At 42.2% G+C, this 18,860-nt stretch overlaps 1 protein-coding gene across 1 annotated transcript in view; it reads left to right on the top strand.

The window, feature by feature from the left end:
* Positions 1-18,860, top strand: part of LOC136265343 (collagen alpha-2(I) chain-like) — a 32,140-nt gene extending 13,280 nt beyond the window's left edge. The window contains exons 2-67 of the mRNA XM_066060140.1: positions 3,774-3,832; positions 3,879-3,985; positions 4,063-4,365; positions 5,976-6,177; positions 6,844-6,935; positions 7,416-7,694; positions 7,751-7,922; positions 7,970-8,052; positions 8,101-8,211; positions 8,263-8,463; positions 8,512-8,713; positions 8,762-8,850; positions 8,895-9,176; positions 9,229-9,513; positions 9,560-9,737; positions 9,933-9,970; positions 10,257-10,307; positions 10,358-10,387; positions 10,440-10,550; positions 10,601-10,714; positions 10,760-10,921; positions 12,697-12,750; positions 12,801-12,899; positions 12,949-13,047; positions 13,100-13,153; positions 13,200-13,244; positions 13,292-13,345; positions 13,398-13,496; positions 13,550-13,594; positions 13,647-13,754; positions 13,804-13,857; positions 13,905-14,012; positions 14,066-14,110; positions 14,228-14,281; positions 14,334-14,486; positions 14,538-14,591; positions 14,643-14,696; positions 14,742-14,795; positions 14,850-14,894; positions 14,947-14,991; positions 15,045-15,206; positions 15,257-15,310; positions 15,356-15,409; positions 15,460-15,621; positions 15,670-15,723; positions 15,815-15,868; positions 15,917-15,970; positions 16,016-16,123; positions 16,230-16,283; positions 16,333-16,389; positions 16,438-16,491; positions 16,542-16,595; positions 16,642-16,803; positions 16,854-16,907; positions 16,956-17,009; positions 17,061-17,114; positions 17,171-17,278; positions 17,335-17,406; positions 17,461-17,514; positions 17,568-17,585; positions 17,773-17,850; positions 17,897-18,035; positions 18,093-18,202; positions 18,256-18,404; positions 18,458-18,560; positions 18,619-18,860. Of these exons, the coding sequence (XP_065916212.1) occupies positions 3,774-3,832; positions 3,879-3,985; positions 4,063-4,365; positions 5,976-6,177; positions 6,844-6,935; positions 7,416-7,694; positions 7,751-7,922; positions 7,970-8,052; positions 8,101-8,211; positions 8,263-8,463; positions 8,512-8,713; positions 8,762-8,850; positions 8,895-9,176; positions 9,229-9,513; positions 9,560-9,737; positions 9,933-9,970; positions 10,257-10,307; positions 10,358-10,387; positions 10,440-10,550; positions 10,601-10,714; positions 10,760-10,921; positions 12,697-12,750; positions 12,801-12,899; positions 12,949-13,047; positions 13,100-13,153; positions 13,200-13,244; positions 13,292-13,345; positions 13,398-13,496; positions 13,550-13,594; positions 13,647-13,754; positions 13,804-13,857; positions 13,905-14,012; positions 14,066-14,110; positions 14,228-14,281; positions 14,334-14,486; positions 14,538-14,591; positions 14,643-14,696; positions 14,742-14,795; positions 14,850-14,894; positions 14,947-14,991; positions 15,045-15,206; positions 15,257-15,310; positions 15,356-15,409; positions 15,460-15,621; positions 15,670-15,723; positions 15,815-15,868; positions 15,917-15,970; positions 16,016-16,123; positions 16,230-16,283; positions 16,333-16,389; positions 16,438-16,491; positions 16,542-16,595; positions 16,642-16,803; positions 16,854-16,907; positions 16,956-17,009; positions 17,061-17,114; positions 17,171-17,278; positions 17,335-17,406; positions 17,461-17,514; positions 17,568-17,585; positions 17,773-17,850; positions 17,897-18,035; positions 18,093-18,202; positions 18,256-18,404; positions 18,458-18,560; positions 18,619-18,765 (6,697 nt within the window). The 3' untranslated portion in view covers positions 18,766-18,860. The remainder of the gene's footprint in view (positions 1-3,773; positions 3,833-3,878; positions 3,986-4,062; positions 4,366-5,975; positions 6,178-6,843; positions 6,936-7,415; positions 7,695-7,750; positions 7,923-7,969; positions 8,053-8,100; positions 8,212-8,262; positions 8,464-8,511; positions 8,714-8,761; positions 8,851-8,894; positions 9,177-9,228; positions 9,514-9,559; positions 9,738-9,932; positions 9,971-10,256; positions 10,308-10,357; positions 10,388-10,439; positions 10,551-10,600; positions 10,715-10,759; positions 10,922-12,696; positions 12,751-12,800; positions 12,900-12,948; positions 13,048-13,099; positions 13,154-13,199; positions 13,245-13,291; positions 13,346-13,397; positions 13,497-13,549; positions 13,595-13,646; positions 13,755-13,803; positions 13,858-13,904; positions 14,013-14,065; positions 14,111-14,227; positions 14,282-14,333; positions 14,487-14,537; positions 14,592-14,642; positions 14,697-14,741; positions 14,796-14,849; positions 14,895-14,946; positions 14,992-15,044; positions 15,207-15,256; positions 15,311-15,355; positions 15,410-15,459; positions 15,622-15,669; positions 15,724-15,814; positions 15,869-15,916; positions 15,971-16,015; positions 16,124-16,229; positions 16,284-16,332; positions 16,390-16,437; positions 16,492-16,541; positions 16,596-16,641; positions 16,804-16,853; positions 16,908-16,955; positions 17,010-17,060; positions 17,115-17,170; positions 17,279-17,334; positions 17,407-17,460; positions 17,515-17,567; positions 17,586-17,772; positions 17,851-17,896; positions 18,036-18,092; positions 18,203-18,255; positions 18,405-18,457; positions 18,561-18,618) is intronic.

Raw genomic sequence — 18,860 nt, 5'->3', positions numbered from 1 at the left:
TGATCGACTGGTGAGTTATATGTCAACGTAATCAGTAAATTTTGCTTGCGCGATCATCTTGTGTAAATATCTCGCTGTTGATTCTACGTTATTGAATTAACACAGTGCCTGCTAATTATGCAAAGAATTTCAGCTCCTCCCACCTCCATAGCTATTTGAGTTGTCTGCTTTAGTATTCTTTATTGCTTGTGTGTGTTATTGTAGTTGTACGTTTGTTGGTTGTACGCTCTTGTTTGGAAGAACGGCTATGCCGAATACTAAGTTAAAATAAAAATCAACCAATCAATCTTAGTGGGGTAGTGGCCAAGCCTTAATGAAACATGTGAAGTTATGCTGAGGAAACCTTATTGGATCAGGTTCCTTAGACACTTGTCTAGACTATAGTCACCACCTAGTCTCTACTTTCAGCAGATGTTTCAGATAATTTATCCTTGTGACTTGCGTCACAGACCCAGGTGCTAGCCAAGTAAAAGATTTAGTGGTAAAGGCTATCTGAGTATTATTTTTTTATTATCAACGATAATAGTTAGACACTGGCCAACACACTACACTATGGTCCAGAAGAATCACTTTTTACAAATCAATCCCCTACCATTGTGAAAAAATAAATAAAAATTTCCCTACCATTGTGGAATGTTTATTGTAGCTAGATCCACCATGGAACCGGAGGCATGATTGTTGTCTTCACAGAAATGTAGATTTTAGTATCTTGTGAGATGCAAACTTTATTATTAAAATTTCGTGCTCCACACAAAGAACAGGATAGAACTTGCTACTTAGCTAGACATTGTCAAGAGTTGTTGTATGTAGTTAAAAAGTATGTACAGTAACGAGCAAATGATTTGCTGGGTTCCTGGCACAGGGTTAAAGATCAGAAAACGAAACACGAATTTTTGAAATCAAGTTGCCCTACCAGCCAAGACAAGAAAAGCCAATTCTTCCTCATAGTGATGTGATAAGGTTGGATGCATAGTCTATCTATGCTGTTAGTCTGGAAAGGATATGAGTCTTCTCACCATCTGGGTGAAGAGCATCAAAATTTTTGTGCGTCATTCTACAGGATTCTCTTGGTGGTACCAAAGTCCTTTCCAGTACTTCTGATGCCAAACTGTCTCTTAATTTTGTTTACAATGATGATAAATGATGATCCAAAAGGTTGGTAGTAGTAGCAGTTGGTGTTTCTGTGATTTCATATCATGCAATATACCAGCAGCGAGCTCCACCCAGCACAAATTGAAAATGAAAGATTTTGTGCTTTTTGGTTGTTTTGGGATATTTTGCAACATGATGTAGGGTGATCCAGTAAAAATTTGAAGCTGCTGTGGAACATGAGAGGTTAAGTCAAATTTTCTGCCTCCAGTGGTACTGAGCTTATAACAACACATGGAAGCTGTGGACCAACTAATAATTGACAACTACTGGTACCAAACGTTCAGGGACATCTTTACCATAGCTATAGTCAATGATTGATTACAGAAGAGTTGACTTCTCTTGCCCTGGATGATAGGGCAGTTTGAAATCAAAAATTCGTATTTCTTTGTCGTTTTTTTTTTTCTAATCCTGTGCAGGGCATCCAGCAATTTTATTGCTCGTTATACTGTGTGTAGTTGTTAACTACAACAACTCTAGTGGATATCAACTAGCTGAGTAGTAAGTTTTATATGGTCCTTCGTGTGAGCGCAAAATTTTGAAAATAAATTTTGCTACTAAAATTGATATTTCTGTGAAGGCAACAATGGTGCCTCCTATTTCATGGTGCTGTGCAATAGGGTCCACAATCTGAAAAATCAACTTTTACAAATCGATCCCCCTCGGAATGTTATCCCATTGTTAGATCACATAGCAGGATAATTTGGCTGGAGAAAACTTTGATGGCAAATTTTCTGTAATAGGATTTTTAGCGAGAAAAAATTGGTGAAAAATACAGATTTGTATTGGACAAAGATTTAGCATATTTTAGTTTGCTCATTCACCAATTATATGTGTTTACTACTGCAGTGATACGTGTTTACTACTGCAGTGATACATGTTTACTACTGCAGTGATACGTGTTTACTACTGCAGTGATACGTGTTTACTACTGCAGTGATACATGTTTACTACTGTAGTGATACATGTTTACTACTGTAGTGATACGTGTTTACTACTGTAGTGATACGTGTTTACTACTGTAGTGATACGTGTTTACTACTGCAGTGATACATGTTTACTACTGCAGTGATACGTGTTTACTACTGCAGTGATACGTGTTTACTACTGCAGTGATACGTGTTTACTACTGCAGTGATACGTGTTTACTACTGCAGTGATACGTGTTTACTACTGCAGTGATACATGTTTACTACTGTAGTGATACATGTTTACTACTGTAGTGATACGTGTTTACTACTGCAGTGATACATGTTTACTACTGCAGTGATACATGTTTACTACTGCAGTGATACGTGTTTACTACTGCAGTGATACGTGTTTACTACTGTAGTGATACGTGTTTACTACTGCAGTGATACATGTTTACTACTGCAGTGATACATGTTTACTACTGCAGTGATACATGTTTACTACTGCAGTGATACATGTTTACTACTGCAGTGATACATGTTTACTACTGCAGTGATACGTGTTTACTACTGCAGTGATACATGTTTACTACTGCAGTGATACATGTTTACTACTGCAGTGATACATGTTTACTACTGCAGTGATACATGTTTACTACTGCAGTGATACATGTTTACTACTGCAGTGATACATGTTTACTACTGCAGTGATACAGTAGGAAACTGACCGATGTACTGTAGGCAGTGTACCTCACAACATGATCATTTGAATACAATTTGCCTTTTTTTCGTTATTTTATTATGTCCTAGCTAAGTTGAGCTCTTGTAGATAAGCATGAAGTTACTCATAACAAGCTGTATTTGTAAATTGCTGCCTTTTGCCCAGTAGTACTTTGCTATGTACAAGGCATCACATGACCACAAAACTGCAAAAAAAATTGTCTGAATATTTTGCATGTGCTTGTATGGTCCTAGCTACAGAGTTGTGTATACCAGCTGTAGCTAATAAATTACTAACCTAGCTGTAAGGCTGTTTGCTTCTATGATGGAATGGTTAATCTGTCAATGGCAGCGTATTTGTAAATGGGTGAAGTCTATAGCATTACTAATTTGTATTTAACTAATTCCACTATCCCCAATTCACTCCTGCATACTAAACTAGTATCATTAACCATGTCTTGTCCTTCACTTGTACTCCATGTCAATGTTGTTGTCTATTTCAAGTGTTCTCCAGGTTACAATCATGTTTGTGTTAATACTTGTCCATGGCAATGTGTTGCAATGTTCAAGCCAAACTGAACATTTTCACATTATTGGCACTAGCTAACAACTAGCCCCTCCCACTTACCAGTTCTTGTAAGCCCCACCCCCAACAGTAAACATGGAGCTATTAGCCACAACCTACTACTCTTATAAGGCTTCGTGTAAAGTGAGTGGGTGTAAACAGAATAATGGGCGGTTCTAATTAGTTAATGCAGTCTTCTAGTAAGACTTCTGTTGTATGCTGGTCTCTATGAATATGCACACATCACTAGCTACTATAACATGTGGTGGTCTCCGCTAGTAAACCAGTTTAGTGTGTATGTGTGAAATGGACAGGTTATTTGTGTGTTTGTGTGTGTGTGTGTGTGTGTGTGTGTGTGTGTGTGTGTGTGTGTGTGTGTGTGTAGTGTAATATATGTAGTGCCACTATATATGTTATTCTCTTAATAGGTATTGCATATTTTTATGGCTTTGCATCATCACTTTGGTGACTGTGGCAGCAGTTAGAGGTAGGTGATTGTGTTGTCATGGTAACTGTTACATTTAAGCCATCAGGTGATGAAGACACAGGACCACTCCCCTTTCCTGAACATTTGCGAGTTACTACATCATCTTCTACTGGTCTAGTTCAGTTGTCATGGTCACCAGTAGCTGGTGCTGAGGTAAACAACATTGTTGTGTAACATCATCTAATGTTTGTACTGCCCTGAGGCAGTATTATGAATATGTCACATTCCAGTCATACAGGCTCTATCAAATAGTACTCGGAGAAGGAGCTCGATTATTGTCTGAAGTGCCTTCCACTACTATATCCCTCTCTCTGAATGGACCCAACCCTATACTTGTTGCCGTAGCAGCCACTGATAATAATGGCGACAGTGGAATATTGTCAAACATGTTGGAAGTGACCGCACACCCTCAAATATTTTCTCTGTTATCTCCGGATTATCTCCCACGAGATGTTGTCATAGTAACAGATCCAGCCAATGGGGGGTATATACTAAAGTGGAGACAACCAGCAATATTACCAGATGATTTACAGGTTAGTATGTCAAGTGTGATAGCTATACCAACTACGTATTAAAGGTTTGGTGGATGGGCCCAAACTACAGTACAACCTAATATGGAATTAGTAAATTGTTCCAAGATAAAGTGTTAAGCATTTTTACAGTGGCTAACTGCTACATTTTATATTTTCAATGTGGCTGGTGGCAGGAAGGTTTAATCACGTGCATAGCCTGACCTGTGTCAGTGGTTCCCTGAGAGTTTCCCTGGGACACTAATACCCCTAGTAGTAGGGGACACTAATACCCCTAGTAGTAGGGGACACTAATACCCCTAGTAGTAGGGGACACTAATACCCCTAGTAGTAGGGGACACTAATACCCCTAGTAGTAGGGGACACTAATACCCCTAGTAGTAGGGGATACTAATACCCCTAGTAGTAGGGGACACTAATACCCCTAGTAGTAGGGGACACTAATACCACTAGTAGTAGGGGACACTAATACCACTAGTAGTAGGGGATACTAATACCCCTAGTAGTAGGGGACACTAATACCCCTAGTAGTAGGGGACACTAATACCCCTAGTAGTAGGGGACACTAATACCCTAGTAGTAGGGGACACTAATACCCTTAGTAGTAGGGGACACTAATACCCCTAGTAGTAGGGGACACTAATACCCCTAGTAGTAGGGGACACTAATACCCCTAGTAGTAGGGGACACTAATACCCTTAGTAGTAGGGGACACTAATACCACTAGTAGTAGGGGATACTAATACCACTAGTAGTAGGGGATACTAATACCCCTAGTAGTAGGGGACACTAATACCCTAGTAGTAGGGGACACTAATACCCTAGTAGTAGGGGACACTAATACCCTTAGTAGTAGGGGACACTAATACCCCTAGTAGTAGGGGACACTAATACCCCTAGTAGTAGGGGACACTAATACCCTTAGTAGTAGGGGTAGAGATAAAATTACTCTCCAAAAACAGCTTGACTGTAAAAAGGCAAGCCCGGAAAAGTACAAGTTACTGAAGATGTGTTATCATAATGAGGCCAAGAAAAGCATCCTTAATGCAAATGAACCTGTGTACCAGCTGAGTCTATTTTGTAGTGTGTGTTTGTACTACTTAAGATGCTTTGTTATATAAGTGAATTATTTAGCCAACATGAGTATCTGATTCAGTTATCACCATTGTCCTCAGCTTCACCTTGGGGTTAGGGTGAAAATCAATATTAGGGAACTTGTACAATATTTGAATATATTAAACATTGATAAGTATTACTAACACTATACTAGATCATTGTGAAGTATTTGCAGTTGATTTCAGATTGCTTGCAAATCCAATTGAACAATTTGGACACGCGATTGTTGCTCACGTGAGCTATTCTTTACAACCAAACTCCTGTAGTAACGTAACCAAATTACTGACCACCTTAGATTGTTAGACAATGCCAGAGGTATACTGAGCTAGTTATTCAGCACATTAAACATTGCAAGTAGCGTTCACATGATCACGTTTGCAGCTTATGTGTGCAAATTGTTCATTTGCATTTTGCAAGCTACCTACTATCACTGTTGTCTGTTGTAATGGTATCACCTGATCACATGATCCAGTCATGATATCACATGATCCCTATAGGGATACAGTATTTTCATGTCAACAAGGGAATCACACTCTCAACTATTGGATGCTGTTCCTGCCAGCATTACTATGTTTGCTATTGGACACTTATCACCTAATGTGGATCACATGATCACAATAGTTACAAACACCATATCAGGTGGACAGAGTCCTCCTCATCTTATCCACATCACTACACAACAACCTGATGGCCAACAAGGTGTGTCTAATACATAAGGGTTTTATAATGTTCTTACACCTCTTTCAACTTACGTATCAAATTCCCTACCATACGACTCACCCTCTCTGACTCACACTTCTTTGTCAAATCAGTTAGTAGTACAGCAATAGTTGTGAAATACACAGCAATAGTCGTGAAGTACTGCATTCAGAATGAAAACCTTCAAATTTTAGGACACTGTCAATATCTAACCTACAGCACAAATTCTCCAGGTCTGATATTCAAGTGTTCAACAACTCAAAAAAATTGAACTTACTATGGTTAATAACATCTCTGGTGAGTACATGCATACTGCTGTACAGCTGTACCAACAGTCAATTACTGGACTGAAATACACAGAAAGTTTTAATGCTCTCACACTACGTATTTGACATTTCACCTTGTGTGACTTGTCTGTCAGGTAATAGCATTCTGAGGTACCGTTATTGGTCCAATCCATGTGGTTAGGTTGAAATTATTTTAGTGTACAGCTTAAAACACAATCTGTTAGTGTTGTTGGACAACGTGTGAGTAAAAAAATATAATTTTGCTCCAACAAATTTAATGATCATAGATGTATACTCTCGTAAAGGTTACAGAGTAATCAGTGACAACACTGATATAGTTCTGATGCCACTGTGCATTACCTGTCATACCTTATTATAGCGTTGATTGAAGATGGTGTGGGAGTGTTGGGTGTGGCTCAAGTGTATCCTAATCATTTCATGCTGTTCTGGAAGGCAGTGAAGAACACTGAGGTTTGTATAGTGTACACTTGTTCTGTAACATCTCCACACACAACCAAATTCACCTCCATGGTAGTGCTGAAACAATTATTCGGATATTCGACTATTCGGTTGACATGACATTATTTGATTTATTAACACACTATTTGAATATTTGTTAGCACTGTAGTGATCAGATGAATAAAGCTAACCTTGAAGCTTGAGATTGTGAACAGAGTGATGAGATAGAAATAGCTCTCTGGCTTTCCCTTACTGCTCAACAAAGATATCATGATTTATTCATGCTTAAAGAATAATTGAATAATTGGTCATTTTGTTCACAACTATTCGGATAGTAAAAACTGATATTTGTTTCAGCGCTACTCCATAATTATAGACCAGGATTTTGGTGTTCCAAGAGCAAAACTAATCCAGTCTCAAAAAGGCCATTGTAAAGAGACTCCACTGTATTCTAGTTGTTTAACATGTCACCATTGTGTTATACACATCTAGTTCTACAACATTTATCTCAGTGGTGGTGAACTGTTAGCATCTACAGCTGCATTGAGTTACATTGTTGATATTAGATTGGTTGATATTAGCCAATCATTTTATGTCCGACCTATAAATCAACATGGAGAGGGGCCATCAAGTAACTTTGTTAACATAGCCCAGTTGATGTCATCTCCACCTACTACTCTGACTGCCCCTCAACAATTGACTGCCTTTAACACTCTATCAACTACAACTGTGTTGTCATGGTTACCACCTGTACTTGCTCCTACTACCATAGTAAGTAGCCATCATGTTATATAATGAGATCATGTGATCCTGGTCATGTGATTCAGAGCTACAAGGTGTCGATTGATGGCAATGTAGTTGCTATGACCACCAATAATAGTATCATGTTGGAGGGACTCTCCCCTGGGACATCACATGTTATCATAGTAACATCACATGACAGTGGTAAAGATGGAAATTTTACCTCTATAATTGTGACCATTGCCCCTGATGAAAGAGGTCAGTTGCTATGATACAATGATGTGATAATATGTAGTTTCCAACAGTGTTGAGTAGTCCGCAAGTTGTGATTGAGTCAGTAACCATGACAACAGCTACAATCACTTGGCCGCCTGTTATAGGAGCTCACGTGAGTTAAAGGTGTGATAATGATTATTATCATAATAACACACCACAGTCTTATCGTGTTCACATCAGACAGAATGGAGGGGTGGAGGCACACACAGAGACAAGGATCAACACTTACACTATTACCAGCTTATCATACCCTGATGTAGTCACTATGAAGGTTATGACAACATCATATTATTATTCTTATCATATTATAGTAATGGTGTAGGTGGTATCAATATCTGATGATAGTAGTGTTAGTAATAGTAGTGAGTTAGTGGTGTACCGTCCACCACCTCACTCCTTCCCTCAACTCTCTGCTACACTACTTGGTGCTATCTATTCTCCATTAAATTTCAGAGTGTTACATGTTCAACCAACCTCAGCTCTGTTAGCATGGGATGCTCCTCTCAGTCATTCCCCTATTGAGGTATATGGAATGATCTTCTGTATATTTCATCACTACCGTCCTGTTCAGGGTTATAGGGTGTACTTGTCTTTTGCTGGTGCTACTAAACCTGTTGGGAGAGTGTTGGCCAATGAAAACCTGTTGTTCCACTTGTCATCCCTTGTTCCATCACTAGAGTATAGGGTGTTTATTGTTCCATTCACTGCACACCATACAGCACCATTTGCATATGTCATGTTCACCACTCCCAGGGAGTTGGTCACATCATTTCGTAAGTGTTAATGTGTTGTGGTAATATCTATACATACACGTTTGTTAGGTGTTCCTACCACTCCTACAAGGTTTAGTGTAACAGTTATTAACAGTGAGTACATCATGTTCTCATGGGATCCAGTCACATCAGCTACAGTAAGTCATTATATTATTATTCCCTGTTCTACTGGTGGTGTTAGTCTTACAGGATAATGGAGGTGACCAGTGATGGGACAATTGTTGAACTAGTAGACACTGCTGGATTGAGTTACACTAGTCCTCTATCAGTCATTAATAATTCTAGTTTATATTATGGAGTGATCTCTGTTAACCCATCAGGCCAGAGTGTGTTTAGTAATATAGTATCCATTCCTACTGATTCCAGCTCTATCAGTCCTCCTAGTAGGTTAAGAGTAGCTGCTGTCAACCTCACTGCTGTAACCCTTACCTTCTCTCCTCCTGCTACTAGTTCTCTGATAGAGGTAACTCCCCATTGTTATAGATCATGTGACCTGTATTGTTTGTCACCCTTAGGGTTATGTGTGTCAAGCGTTTACACAGTCCAGACTGGTGAACGCAACGGTGTACACAACTAGAGACACATGTACACTAGCTGGTCTACAGCCTCATACACAGTACAACTTTACTGTACAAGCCTACTACCAACAGCAGCATAGTTCAGCTAATCAAATTTCAGCATTCACCATGAGTATGCCAGTACAGATTAGTGGTACCCTACCAGCCCCTAATAATCTGGTTGTTGTTAATCAAACATCATCAACAATTTCTCTTCGATGGGAACCTGTGGAAAATGCCCAGGTGATCTCTCCCATGTCACCAAATGTGATTGCATTGTGTTCTTTAGGCGTACATTGTATATCAAATGATTAGGGGACAGTCCCTACCTGTAACCACAACGTCAGAGTCAAGCTTCAAATGGACAGACCTACCATCTGGTGTTAGCATGACAGTGGCAGTTGCTGGTGTAAGTTCTACTGGAGAAGATGGTCACAGGTCCATGCTGTTCACTTCAACATTGACAAGTGAGGCCATACATACGTAGTAACAATACCATTGTATGCTATTGTGATTAGTGAGTGATGTTGTGTTTGCAAACTAAATTATTATTGTTGTTACTAACATGTAAACATGTTGATTGCTGTGACTATCAGCTGTGCGCTACTAGTACAATGCTCTTAGTGTCTCCTATGGCTTCTCTTTCCCCAACCGTTCCACAGGTGCTGCTACTGTAAAGACACAACCATCAACTAACATGGTGAGTACACAGTAGCACATTGTTGGTTTCCTATTATCCACTTATCCTATTGTGAGGGTTAGCTAATATGCTGATAGAGGCTCGCAGTTTGCCAGTCACTTGTCAGTTAGCTAGTGCAATTGGTGGTTTTTCAGATAGCAGCTCTTATCTGCTAGGCCACCATAGTCATGAAGGCCTGGAATATTGTACTGTTGTTATGTGTAGTTAGTGTAGCCTCAGCTATAGTAAGTTATCATGTAGTAGATAGGTGTTAGCTAGTTGTAATGTATTATTGTGTTACTTGTAGCAAGGCCCTAAGGGCAAAAAGGGAGAAATGGCACCTGATCCTACAGGACCAGTGAGTGTATACACTAATGATATTGTAGTAGTTCATGTCTCATCCTATAGAAAGGACCACCAGGATTTCCCGGTGATGATGTAATTATTATTTAGTAGTATTGTACCAGTATAGCATAGTAGTATTATATAGGGATCTGATGGAAGAAATGGTATTCCTGGTAAGGATGGAGAGCCTGGTGCTAAAGGAGACCCTGGACAACCTGGCCCTGCCGGACCTGCTGGAGCTAAAGGATCTAAAGCTGTGAGGACCATCTATTCCATCATTTTGATTACTGGATAATGTTGTCATAGAGCATTGATGTGGAATACTTTGATCCTAAGGGACCACCCCCAATTATCAAAGCTGTTAAAGGAATGAAGGGTAACCTTGGTAGCAGTGGTCCTCCAGGTCCCCCTGGACAAAGAGTAAGAGATGTTATCATGTGACTAGTAATGACATCGTCATCATAGGGGCCAGCTGGACATCCTGGTGATCCCGGACACAAGGGAGCAATGGGCCCTCAGGGTACACCTGGTAATGCAGGACCAGCTGGTCCTCCTGGAGAGCCTGGTGAAGTGGGTAATGCTGGACCTAAGGGACCCGCTGGAGGCCCTGGACAGCCTGGTGACCCTGTAAGTCTACTGTAGTATAGTGTAGTATAGTATAGTAGTATAGTAGTATAGTGTAGTGTAGTAGTATAGTGTAGTGTAGTGTAGTGTAGTAGTGTAGTAGTATAGTGTAGTGTGGTGTAGTGTAGTGTAGTGTAGTGTAGTAGTATAGTGTAGTGTAGTGTAGTGTAGTAGTGTAGTAGTATAGTGTAGTGTAGTGTGGTGTAGTAGTGTAGTAGTATAGTGTAGTGTGGTGTAGTGTAGTGTAGTGTAGTGTAGTAGTATAGTGTAGTGTAGTGTGGTGTAGTGTAGTGTAGTGTAGTGTAGCAGTATAGTGTAGTGTAGTGTGGTGTAGTGTAGTAGTGTAGTAGTATAGTGTAGTGTAGTGTGGTGTAGTGTAGTGTAGTGTAGTGTAGTAGTGTAGTAGTATAGTGTAGTGTAGTGTAGTGTAGTAGTGTAGTAGTATAGTGTAGTGTAGTAGTGTAGTAGTATAGTGTAGTGTAGTGTAGTGTAGTAGTGTAGTAGTATAGTGTAGTGTAGTGTAGTGTAGTAGTATAGTGTAGTGTGGTGTAGTGTAGTAGTGTAGTAGTATAGTGTAGTAGTGTAGTGTAGTAGTGTAGTAGTATAGTGTAGTGTAGTGTGGTGTAGTGTAGTGTAGTGTAGTGTAGTAGTGTAGCAGTATAGTGTAGTGTAGTGTGGTGTAGTGTAGTAGTGTAGTAGTATAGTGTAGTGTAGTGTGGTGTAGTGTAGTAGTGTAGTAGTATAGTGTAGTGTAGTGTAGTAGTGTAGTAGTATAGTGTAGTGTAGTGTGGTGTAGTGTAGTAGTTTAGTAGTGTAGTAGTATAGTGTAGTGTGGTGTAGTGTAGTGTAGTAGTGTAGTAGTGTAGTGTAGTAGTATAGTGTAGTGTAGTGTAGTGTAGTGTGATGTAGTGTAGTGTAGTGTGATGTAGTGTAGTGTAGTGTGGGGTAGTGTAGTGTAGTGTGGTGTAGTGTAGTGTAGTGTGGGGTAGTGTAGTGTAGTGTGGTGTAGTGTAGTGTGGTGTAGTGTAGTGTAGTGTGGGGTAGTGTAGTGTAGTGTGGGGTAGTGTAGTGTAGTGTGGGGTAGTGTAGTGTAGTGTGGGGTAGTGTAGGTATAATGTGTTGTAGATTGTACACAGTAGTTGTGCAGCTGTAACATAGCTGGTACAAGCATAATTTTTAGTAGCGTATGTACATAACATGGTGTGGTTTTTTAGCTTGAATAATTTTATAGCATAAAAGATTGTTTGTGTAGTGTAGTGTATTTGTGTGCAGTCTGTAGTTTTGATTGTAGTAGTAGTAGTAGTAGAATTATAGTGGTGTATAGTGTATGGGGTTGTGTGATGTGCTTAGTTTGTAGTTGTGATGTTAGCGCTAGTAGTATAGTGTGTTTGTTGCGTACACACCATACAACTTTGTTATATACACAACTGGAACTATAACATTTGTGGTACAGGAGCTGACAAATGAGTGGTGTTTTTGTCATACTAAAACCTTTATCCAATATCAGTCCAAACTTTTAATCCTATTACAGCAAATTCACCAATTCCCTCCCAGCAAACTTACCTGCTCTATGATGTGTGTGGCATACTGGGCTATTACAGTGTAGGTTGTCACTTTTCAATACTTAAATTGCCAAACTGTATTTTTACTTATCCAGAAATGTTATCCTACCACTACATAATCATCATCCTAGGAATTTTATTTAAAGCCAGCAACATGTGCACATTACACATCTAAGTACTTTTCAAAGTGATGAAGTATTGGTTCCTCACCTGTAGGGTAGAGCCGGCCCAGCTGGATTCAAAGGACCAACTGGAGATAAGGGAGAAACAGTGAGTGTTGTAGCAGCCACACAAGACCTGTGGTCAATTTGTTATTCTAGGGAGCTCGTGGTGCTAAAGGCATGCAAGGTGACCCCGGCAGTGCAGGCCCACAAGGTAGACCTGGTTTCCAAGGAGCCACTGGTCCAGCTGGAGCACCTGTTAGTGACACAAACACATGGTCTGGTAGTAATTGTGTGGTCTCACTAGGGAGCAGCTGGTGACAAAGGTCCCCAAGGCAGTCAAGGTGTCCCAGGCAAGCCTGGTCCAGTAGGACCAATTGGACAACCTGGAGATAGTGGTGCTAATGTAAGCTAATGGGTGTGCTAATGATGGGTGTGGCTATACTGCACTTTTGCAGGGTGCACCAGGTGAAGTTGGAGCCCCAGGATCAGATGGACTAAGAGGACCAAGGGTAATTCCCCAGTAATATCACATTGTGTATTATATGATGTGTACAGGGTCCACAAGGCCCCCCAGGTAATACTGGTGCTACCGGTGATAAGGTGAGTGTATCATCTGTCATTTTCCTGTAATAACTGTTCCCTCATAGGGAACACCTGGAAATAATGGTGCTGATGGCTTCCCTGGCAAGAAAGGAGTTGATGTAAGTCTTTTAGCCAATTAGCACAATTGTTGTAGCCCCACCTCTCCTAAAGGGTGCAGATGGAGACATTGGCGCTCCTGGTGATGCTGGATCACAGGGAGATGTTGGAGCACCTGGTAACCCTGGTCCTCAGGGTCCTATGGGAGCATCTGTACGTGTGTCACCATAGTAATATCACCGCTGTTACCATAGTTATGTATATAGGGAGCAACTGGCGACCCTGGTCCTGCTGGTTCCCCTGGACTGCCAGTAAGTTATTGTAGTGTAATATATTGTAGTGCTGTATCACACTTTCCTTCAGGGTTCCCCAGGCAAGAAAGGTGAAGATGGAGGTAAAGGTCACCCTGGAGAGGATGGAGACAAAGGTCACCAAGGTGACCCCGGACACATTGGAGCTGATGGCGGAGAAGTAACACGCCTTCATATTGTATATCATCCTGTGTTGACATCACTTATAGGGAGACACCGGACCAGAAGGACCAGCCGGTATACAAGGATCACCTGGACCAAAGGTGCCACTTCTCTTCACTCTTTCAAATAATGTCTAACTTCCTTGTAGGGTCCTCCTGGCAAAGCAGGTACTCCAGGAATCCCTGGAAAAGATGGCCCTAAGGGCTTTAAGGGACCCCCTGGTCTGCCTGGAGCAGCTGGAAAGAAAGGACTTGATGTGAGTGTTACTATATTGTGACACCTGTATCATGTGATCATGTATGTCCCCAGGGCATAGATGGACCCCCTGGACCACCAGGAAATGCTGGACTACCCGTAAGTGTATCTTCATATGTATGTCATAGTGTGTGTCATAGTGTGTCATGTCTTGTGTTGTATTGTACGTATGTCTCATTACATAGAATGTAATTTACTGTATGTCTTGTCCCATAGGGAGCTGTTGGTCGTCCTGGATCACCTGGTGTTCCTGGAGCACCTGGTCGTGATGTGAGTACTAGTGTCTCTATAAAAACAAGAGCAGGATTATCCGGTTCAACAGGGTAACCCAGGCACTGAGGGACCTGCTGGTACCCCTGGACAACCTGGTGACCAAGGTGATAAGGGACCACATGGACCACCTGGTCTCCCTGGCAACAGAGGTACTGCTGGTAATGACGGTAATGATGGACAACCAGGAAGCAATGGGCTAATTGTGAGTGACCATATCTGAAGGTGTACTACTTCATTATTTTATGATCTACAGGGAGAGCAAGGTGACCCTGGTCACCATGGTGAGAAGGGACCTACTGGTGCACCAGTGAGTACTTCATATCTGTGAGTATGTAACTGTTACCCCCTCCCCCTGAAGGGTCCACAAGGATACCCTGGAGCAATAGGAGCAGCTGGAGAACAAGGAGATCAGGTAAGCTAGTATGCCACACCCACCAGTGATCATGTGATGATATAGGGAGCACCTGGAGCAGATGGTGGTGATGGAGAACCTGGACCAACTGGTTCACCTGTAAGTTGTGATGTCATCATCACCATGGTGATGTGACTGTTGGCATACGTATAGGGACCTCAAGGAGAGAAGGGACCAACTGGTGACCAAGGAGACAAGGTAACTCATCTTTCATTGAAGGGTATGTAGTTCATGTCGTTACTGTTGCTAGGGTTACCCTGGACCACAAGGACCACGAGGTGTACCTGGTGAACTGGTTAGCGATTGCTGTTAACATGTCCATGGTAACTCATACTATCTGTCTAACAGGCTAGGCAGGGTCCTCATGGACAAACTGGAGCACCTGGTGCTGATGGAGCAACTGGACTGCCTGGTATCCATGGTGCCCCTGGCCACCCTGGACCAAGAGGTCCTGAGGGTTACCCCGGACTGGTTGGACACCCTGGACCTGTAGGAGCACCTGGAGCACCTGTGAGTGAGACAACACCTATTCTGTTATGTCACTATATGAGGTGTTGTAGGGACCTAAAGGAGACAAAGGATATCCTGGAGATAATGGTGTCCCTGGAGATGATGTTAGTCAATCATATTGTGTGGTATATTGTTAACATGTCTCCTAGGGAGAACGTGGTCACCCAGGCAACCCTGGTGATGATGGTGTTAATGGACTACCAGTAAGCAACCTTGTTATGTTTTATTAGATGATGTTAGAGATATTTCCCAGGGACCCCCCGGTGTACCAGGTATCCCTGGTAGACCAGGAGCCCAAGGACAGAGGGGTGGACAAGGACCAGCCGGACCACAAGGCCCAGCTGGAGTCAGAGGACCAACTGGTAGACAAGGCAGTCCCGGAGAGGATGGTGAATCTGGCCCTATTGGACATCCTGTATGATATAATATCAAGTGATGTGTTATGATATGTGCATCATATTAGGGTGTGTCAGGAGCACCTGGTCCTGATGGATTTGCATCATCTCCTGGAGCTAATGTGAGTGATCTTTTTGCTCCTTTTATTGTTGGTGTTGTACACAAATTATTATGTGATGTATGAAAGCTACTCCAATGATCTACTATTACAGGGTGACCCTGGTGATATTGGAGCTCCTGGTAGACGTGGTAAAGAAGGAGATGTGGTATGTAGTGGATGCCATTATCTGGTGGAGTTGTACTCCTCACTATAGGGAGACCCTGGTCCAGCTGGACCTGATGGTGACCTTGGTCCTGCAGGACAACTGGTAAGACTCATTAGATTGTGCTGGTGTTGGGGATTCCCCTACTAGGGACCTGTTGGCGATCCTGGACCCCCAGGTCCAGCTGGTTACCCTGGTGACCAAGGAGACACTGGTGATGAAGGATCAAAGGGCGAGCCTGGACCACCAGGAATAGATGTGAGTGTAATTATCCCTCTTATAACTTTGGGCTGGTACATCCAGACCCTTACACTAGTGCTTTTTAACGTAGTAACAGCTTGTATCACCATATTTCTCGTGTTAGGGTAAGAATGGACCACCTGGATTGCCTGGACCCATTGGACCACCTGGTGAAGAGGTATGATGAGGTAGATCATGTGATCTGCTCACATGATACCTTCATACAGGGACCAGCTGGTACTGAGCCAGGAGAGGTTGGAGCATCTGGTGCTCCTGGAGATCAGGTGATCTTACTGTGTTCCCATGTGATAGTTTGACGATGACACATACAGGGACGACCTGGTAACCAAGGAACTAGGGGATCAGCAGGCTTGCCTGGAAATTCTGTGAGTATAGAAGTGTCACATCTGGCCATGCTAGTACTGGTTGTATATAGGGTGACCCTGGTGAACAAGGAATTGATGGACATGATGGACTTGATGGGAGACCTGTTAGTTAAGTACTGTGATGATATAGCTGTGAGTTGTTGATGATAGGGTACTCCCGGCTCTCGTGGTGAAACTGGTAGAATTGGTGATACTGGCCAACCTGGCAGCCCTGGACCAGCTGGTATTGATGGACCAAAAGGATTCAAGGGTGATGCTGGACCACGTGGCCCGACTGGTGCTCCAGGATTCCCAGGAGCTCCTGGAGATACTGTTAGTTACATTAACAAGGTGAGGTGTATAAATAATTGATGTCTTGCTAGGGCCCACAAGGAGCCCCAGGACCTCAAGGATTAGATGGAGCCCCAGGAGCTAAAGTGAGCCTCTTCACTGTACGTACAATTTGCTCATGTGATATTGTGTAGGGAGCACAAGGTCCAGATGGCCCAGATGGTGTACGTGGACCACCTGGCAGGAGAGTAAGTAGTAATGGTGGTGTCAACACCAGTATTAGAGCTTGTCATTATTAGGGTAGTGAAGGACCAAGAGGACAGAAAGGAGACACAGGAAATGCTGGAGGAGTTGTAAGTAGCACTGCTATAGATTGCAACAGTGTTGTATAATAATGTTGGGTTAATAGGGAGACCAAGGTGACAAGGGTAGATTAGGTCCTAAAGGATTCAAGGGAGAGATGGGAATGGAAGGAGAACCAGGTGCATCTGGTAGACGAGGTGATGTTGGACCTCAAGTACGTTATGACTTGGCTATTAACCACTGTGTATCCATAACGTGTGCTGCTCACAGGGTCCAACTGGCCCCATTGGACACCCAGGTGTTGACGGCACTAAGGGACCTGCTGGTGACAAAGGAGAAGCAGTTAGTCTGCATAGTGTCGTGTGTGTGTTGAGTTACTAGTTACTGGTGTTATAGGGTAAACCTGGTGAAGATGGTGAATCTGGTCCTGCTGGACCCTCAGGACCTCCTGTGAGTTGTTGCTATGTTACAACTATACTGATCATATTATCTTGTTTGTATAGGGACCTCCTGGACCTCCTGTAAGGACTACATGTACTATGTGTATACTGTGTGTGTGTGTAGTGTGTGCATTGTATATGTGTGTGTGTGTAGTGTATAGTGTATTACACTGTATGTGTGTAGTGTAGTGTAATGTATTACACTTCTGGTATGTATTTTGAATGGTTGAATTTGTGTGTAGTATGTAGTGTTCATTGATTGCTATAGGGAGAGGAGATTGTTGAAGTACACAATGACGGTAACACATTCTTCTCCTCTGAAAGATCTCAGGATGAAGTGGATGATGTAAGTATTCCATCCCCAGACCCTCCACATTTATTGCTCCTTGCAGACACTAGAACTGACCAAGTTGAAAGAGCTTGCTCAACTCCGCCGACAAGCTCGCAGACTCACTAAGCCATCTGGAACCAAGAAATCTCCAGCTCGCAGCTGTCTTGACCTTCAGCTGAACAAACCAAATGTTGCAGATGGTAAGGGGTGTGGCTACCTTTGTATGGATGTGGCTTAATGTTGTTTGTTAACTATAGGATACTACTGGATTGACCCCAATGGAGGATGTATTGATGATGCTATCAAAGTGTTCTGTAACTTCTCTGGCCACAGTGTCCAGACTTGTGTGATGCCTACTAAAGACCAGGTGCAGCCCCTGTGTATGACTGACCATAAGGGTATTACCCTTATCTTTAATAGGTGGATACACGATACTGGCGCAAGACATCTGCTGATGGCTGGTTCAGTAATCTTGATGGAGGATTCCAAATGGAGTACATGGCCCCAGAGACCCAGATGAAATTTATCCGTGTTGCTGCACAAACTGCACACCAAACATTCACTTACAAGTAAGACTGGCTATACCCCAGTAACCAACATGTTATCATGATGTTACTACCAGGTGCCGCAACTCTCAAGCATCCCTGTCATTCCAGACCAGTGACAATCAGGAGGTGACCACTAAAGACAGCAAAACTATTTCACTGTTACACGATGGATGCAAGGTAGCTGCTCAGTTACTTGGTAACAGTGTTGCTAAAATTGTGTGCCCTAATATTATAGCACAAGTCAACCTTCTCTGACCATTCTGTGGTTGCCATTAACACCAGAACCATCAACCAACTACCACTGAAAGACTTTGCACCATCAGACTTTGGAGAGAAGAGTCAGGAATTTGGTTTCCAAGTTGGGCCAGCTTGTTTCTCATAGCTGCTTCACATTATTGGTGCTCACAAACTGTCATCATAATTATAGTGTACATGCGTAATTACCGAAATTCATATCATATTTATTTCAAATGCTAA

The sequence above is a fragment of the Dysidea avara genome, chromosome 9 (genome assembly GCF_963678975.1).
Source record: "Dysidea avara chromosome 9, odDysAvar1.4, whole genome shotgun sequence".
Lineage (NCBI taxonomy): Eukaryota > Metazoa > Porifera > Demospongiae > Dictyoceratida > Dysideidae > Dysidea > Dysidea avara.
The sequence above is the reverse complement of the archived record's forward strand: the minus strand, read 5'-3'. Positions and strand labels throughout refer to the sequence as shown.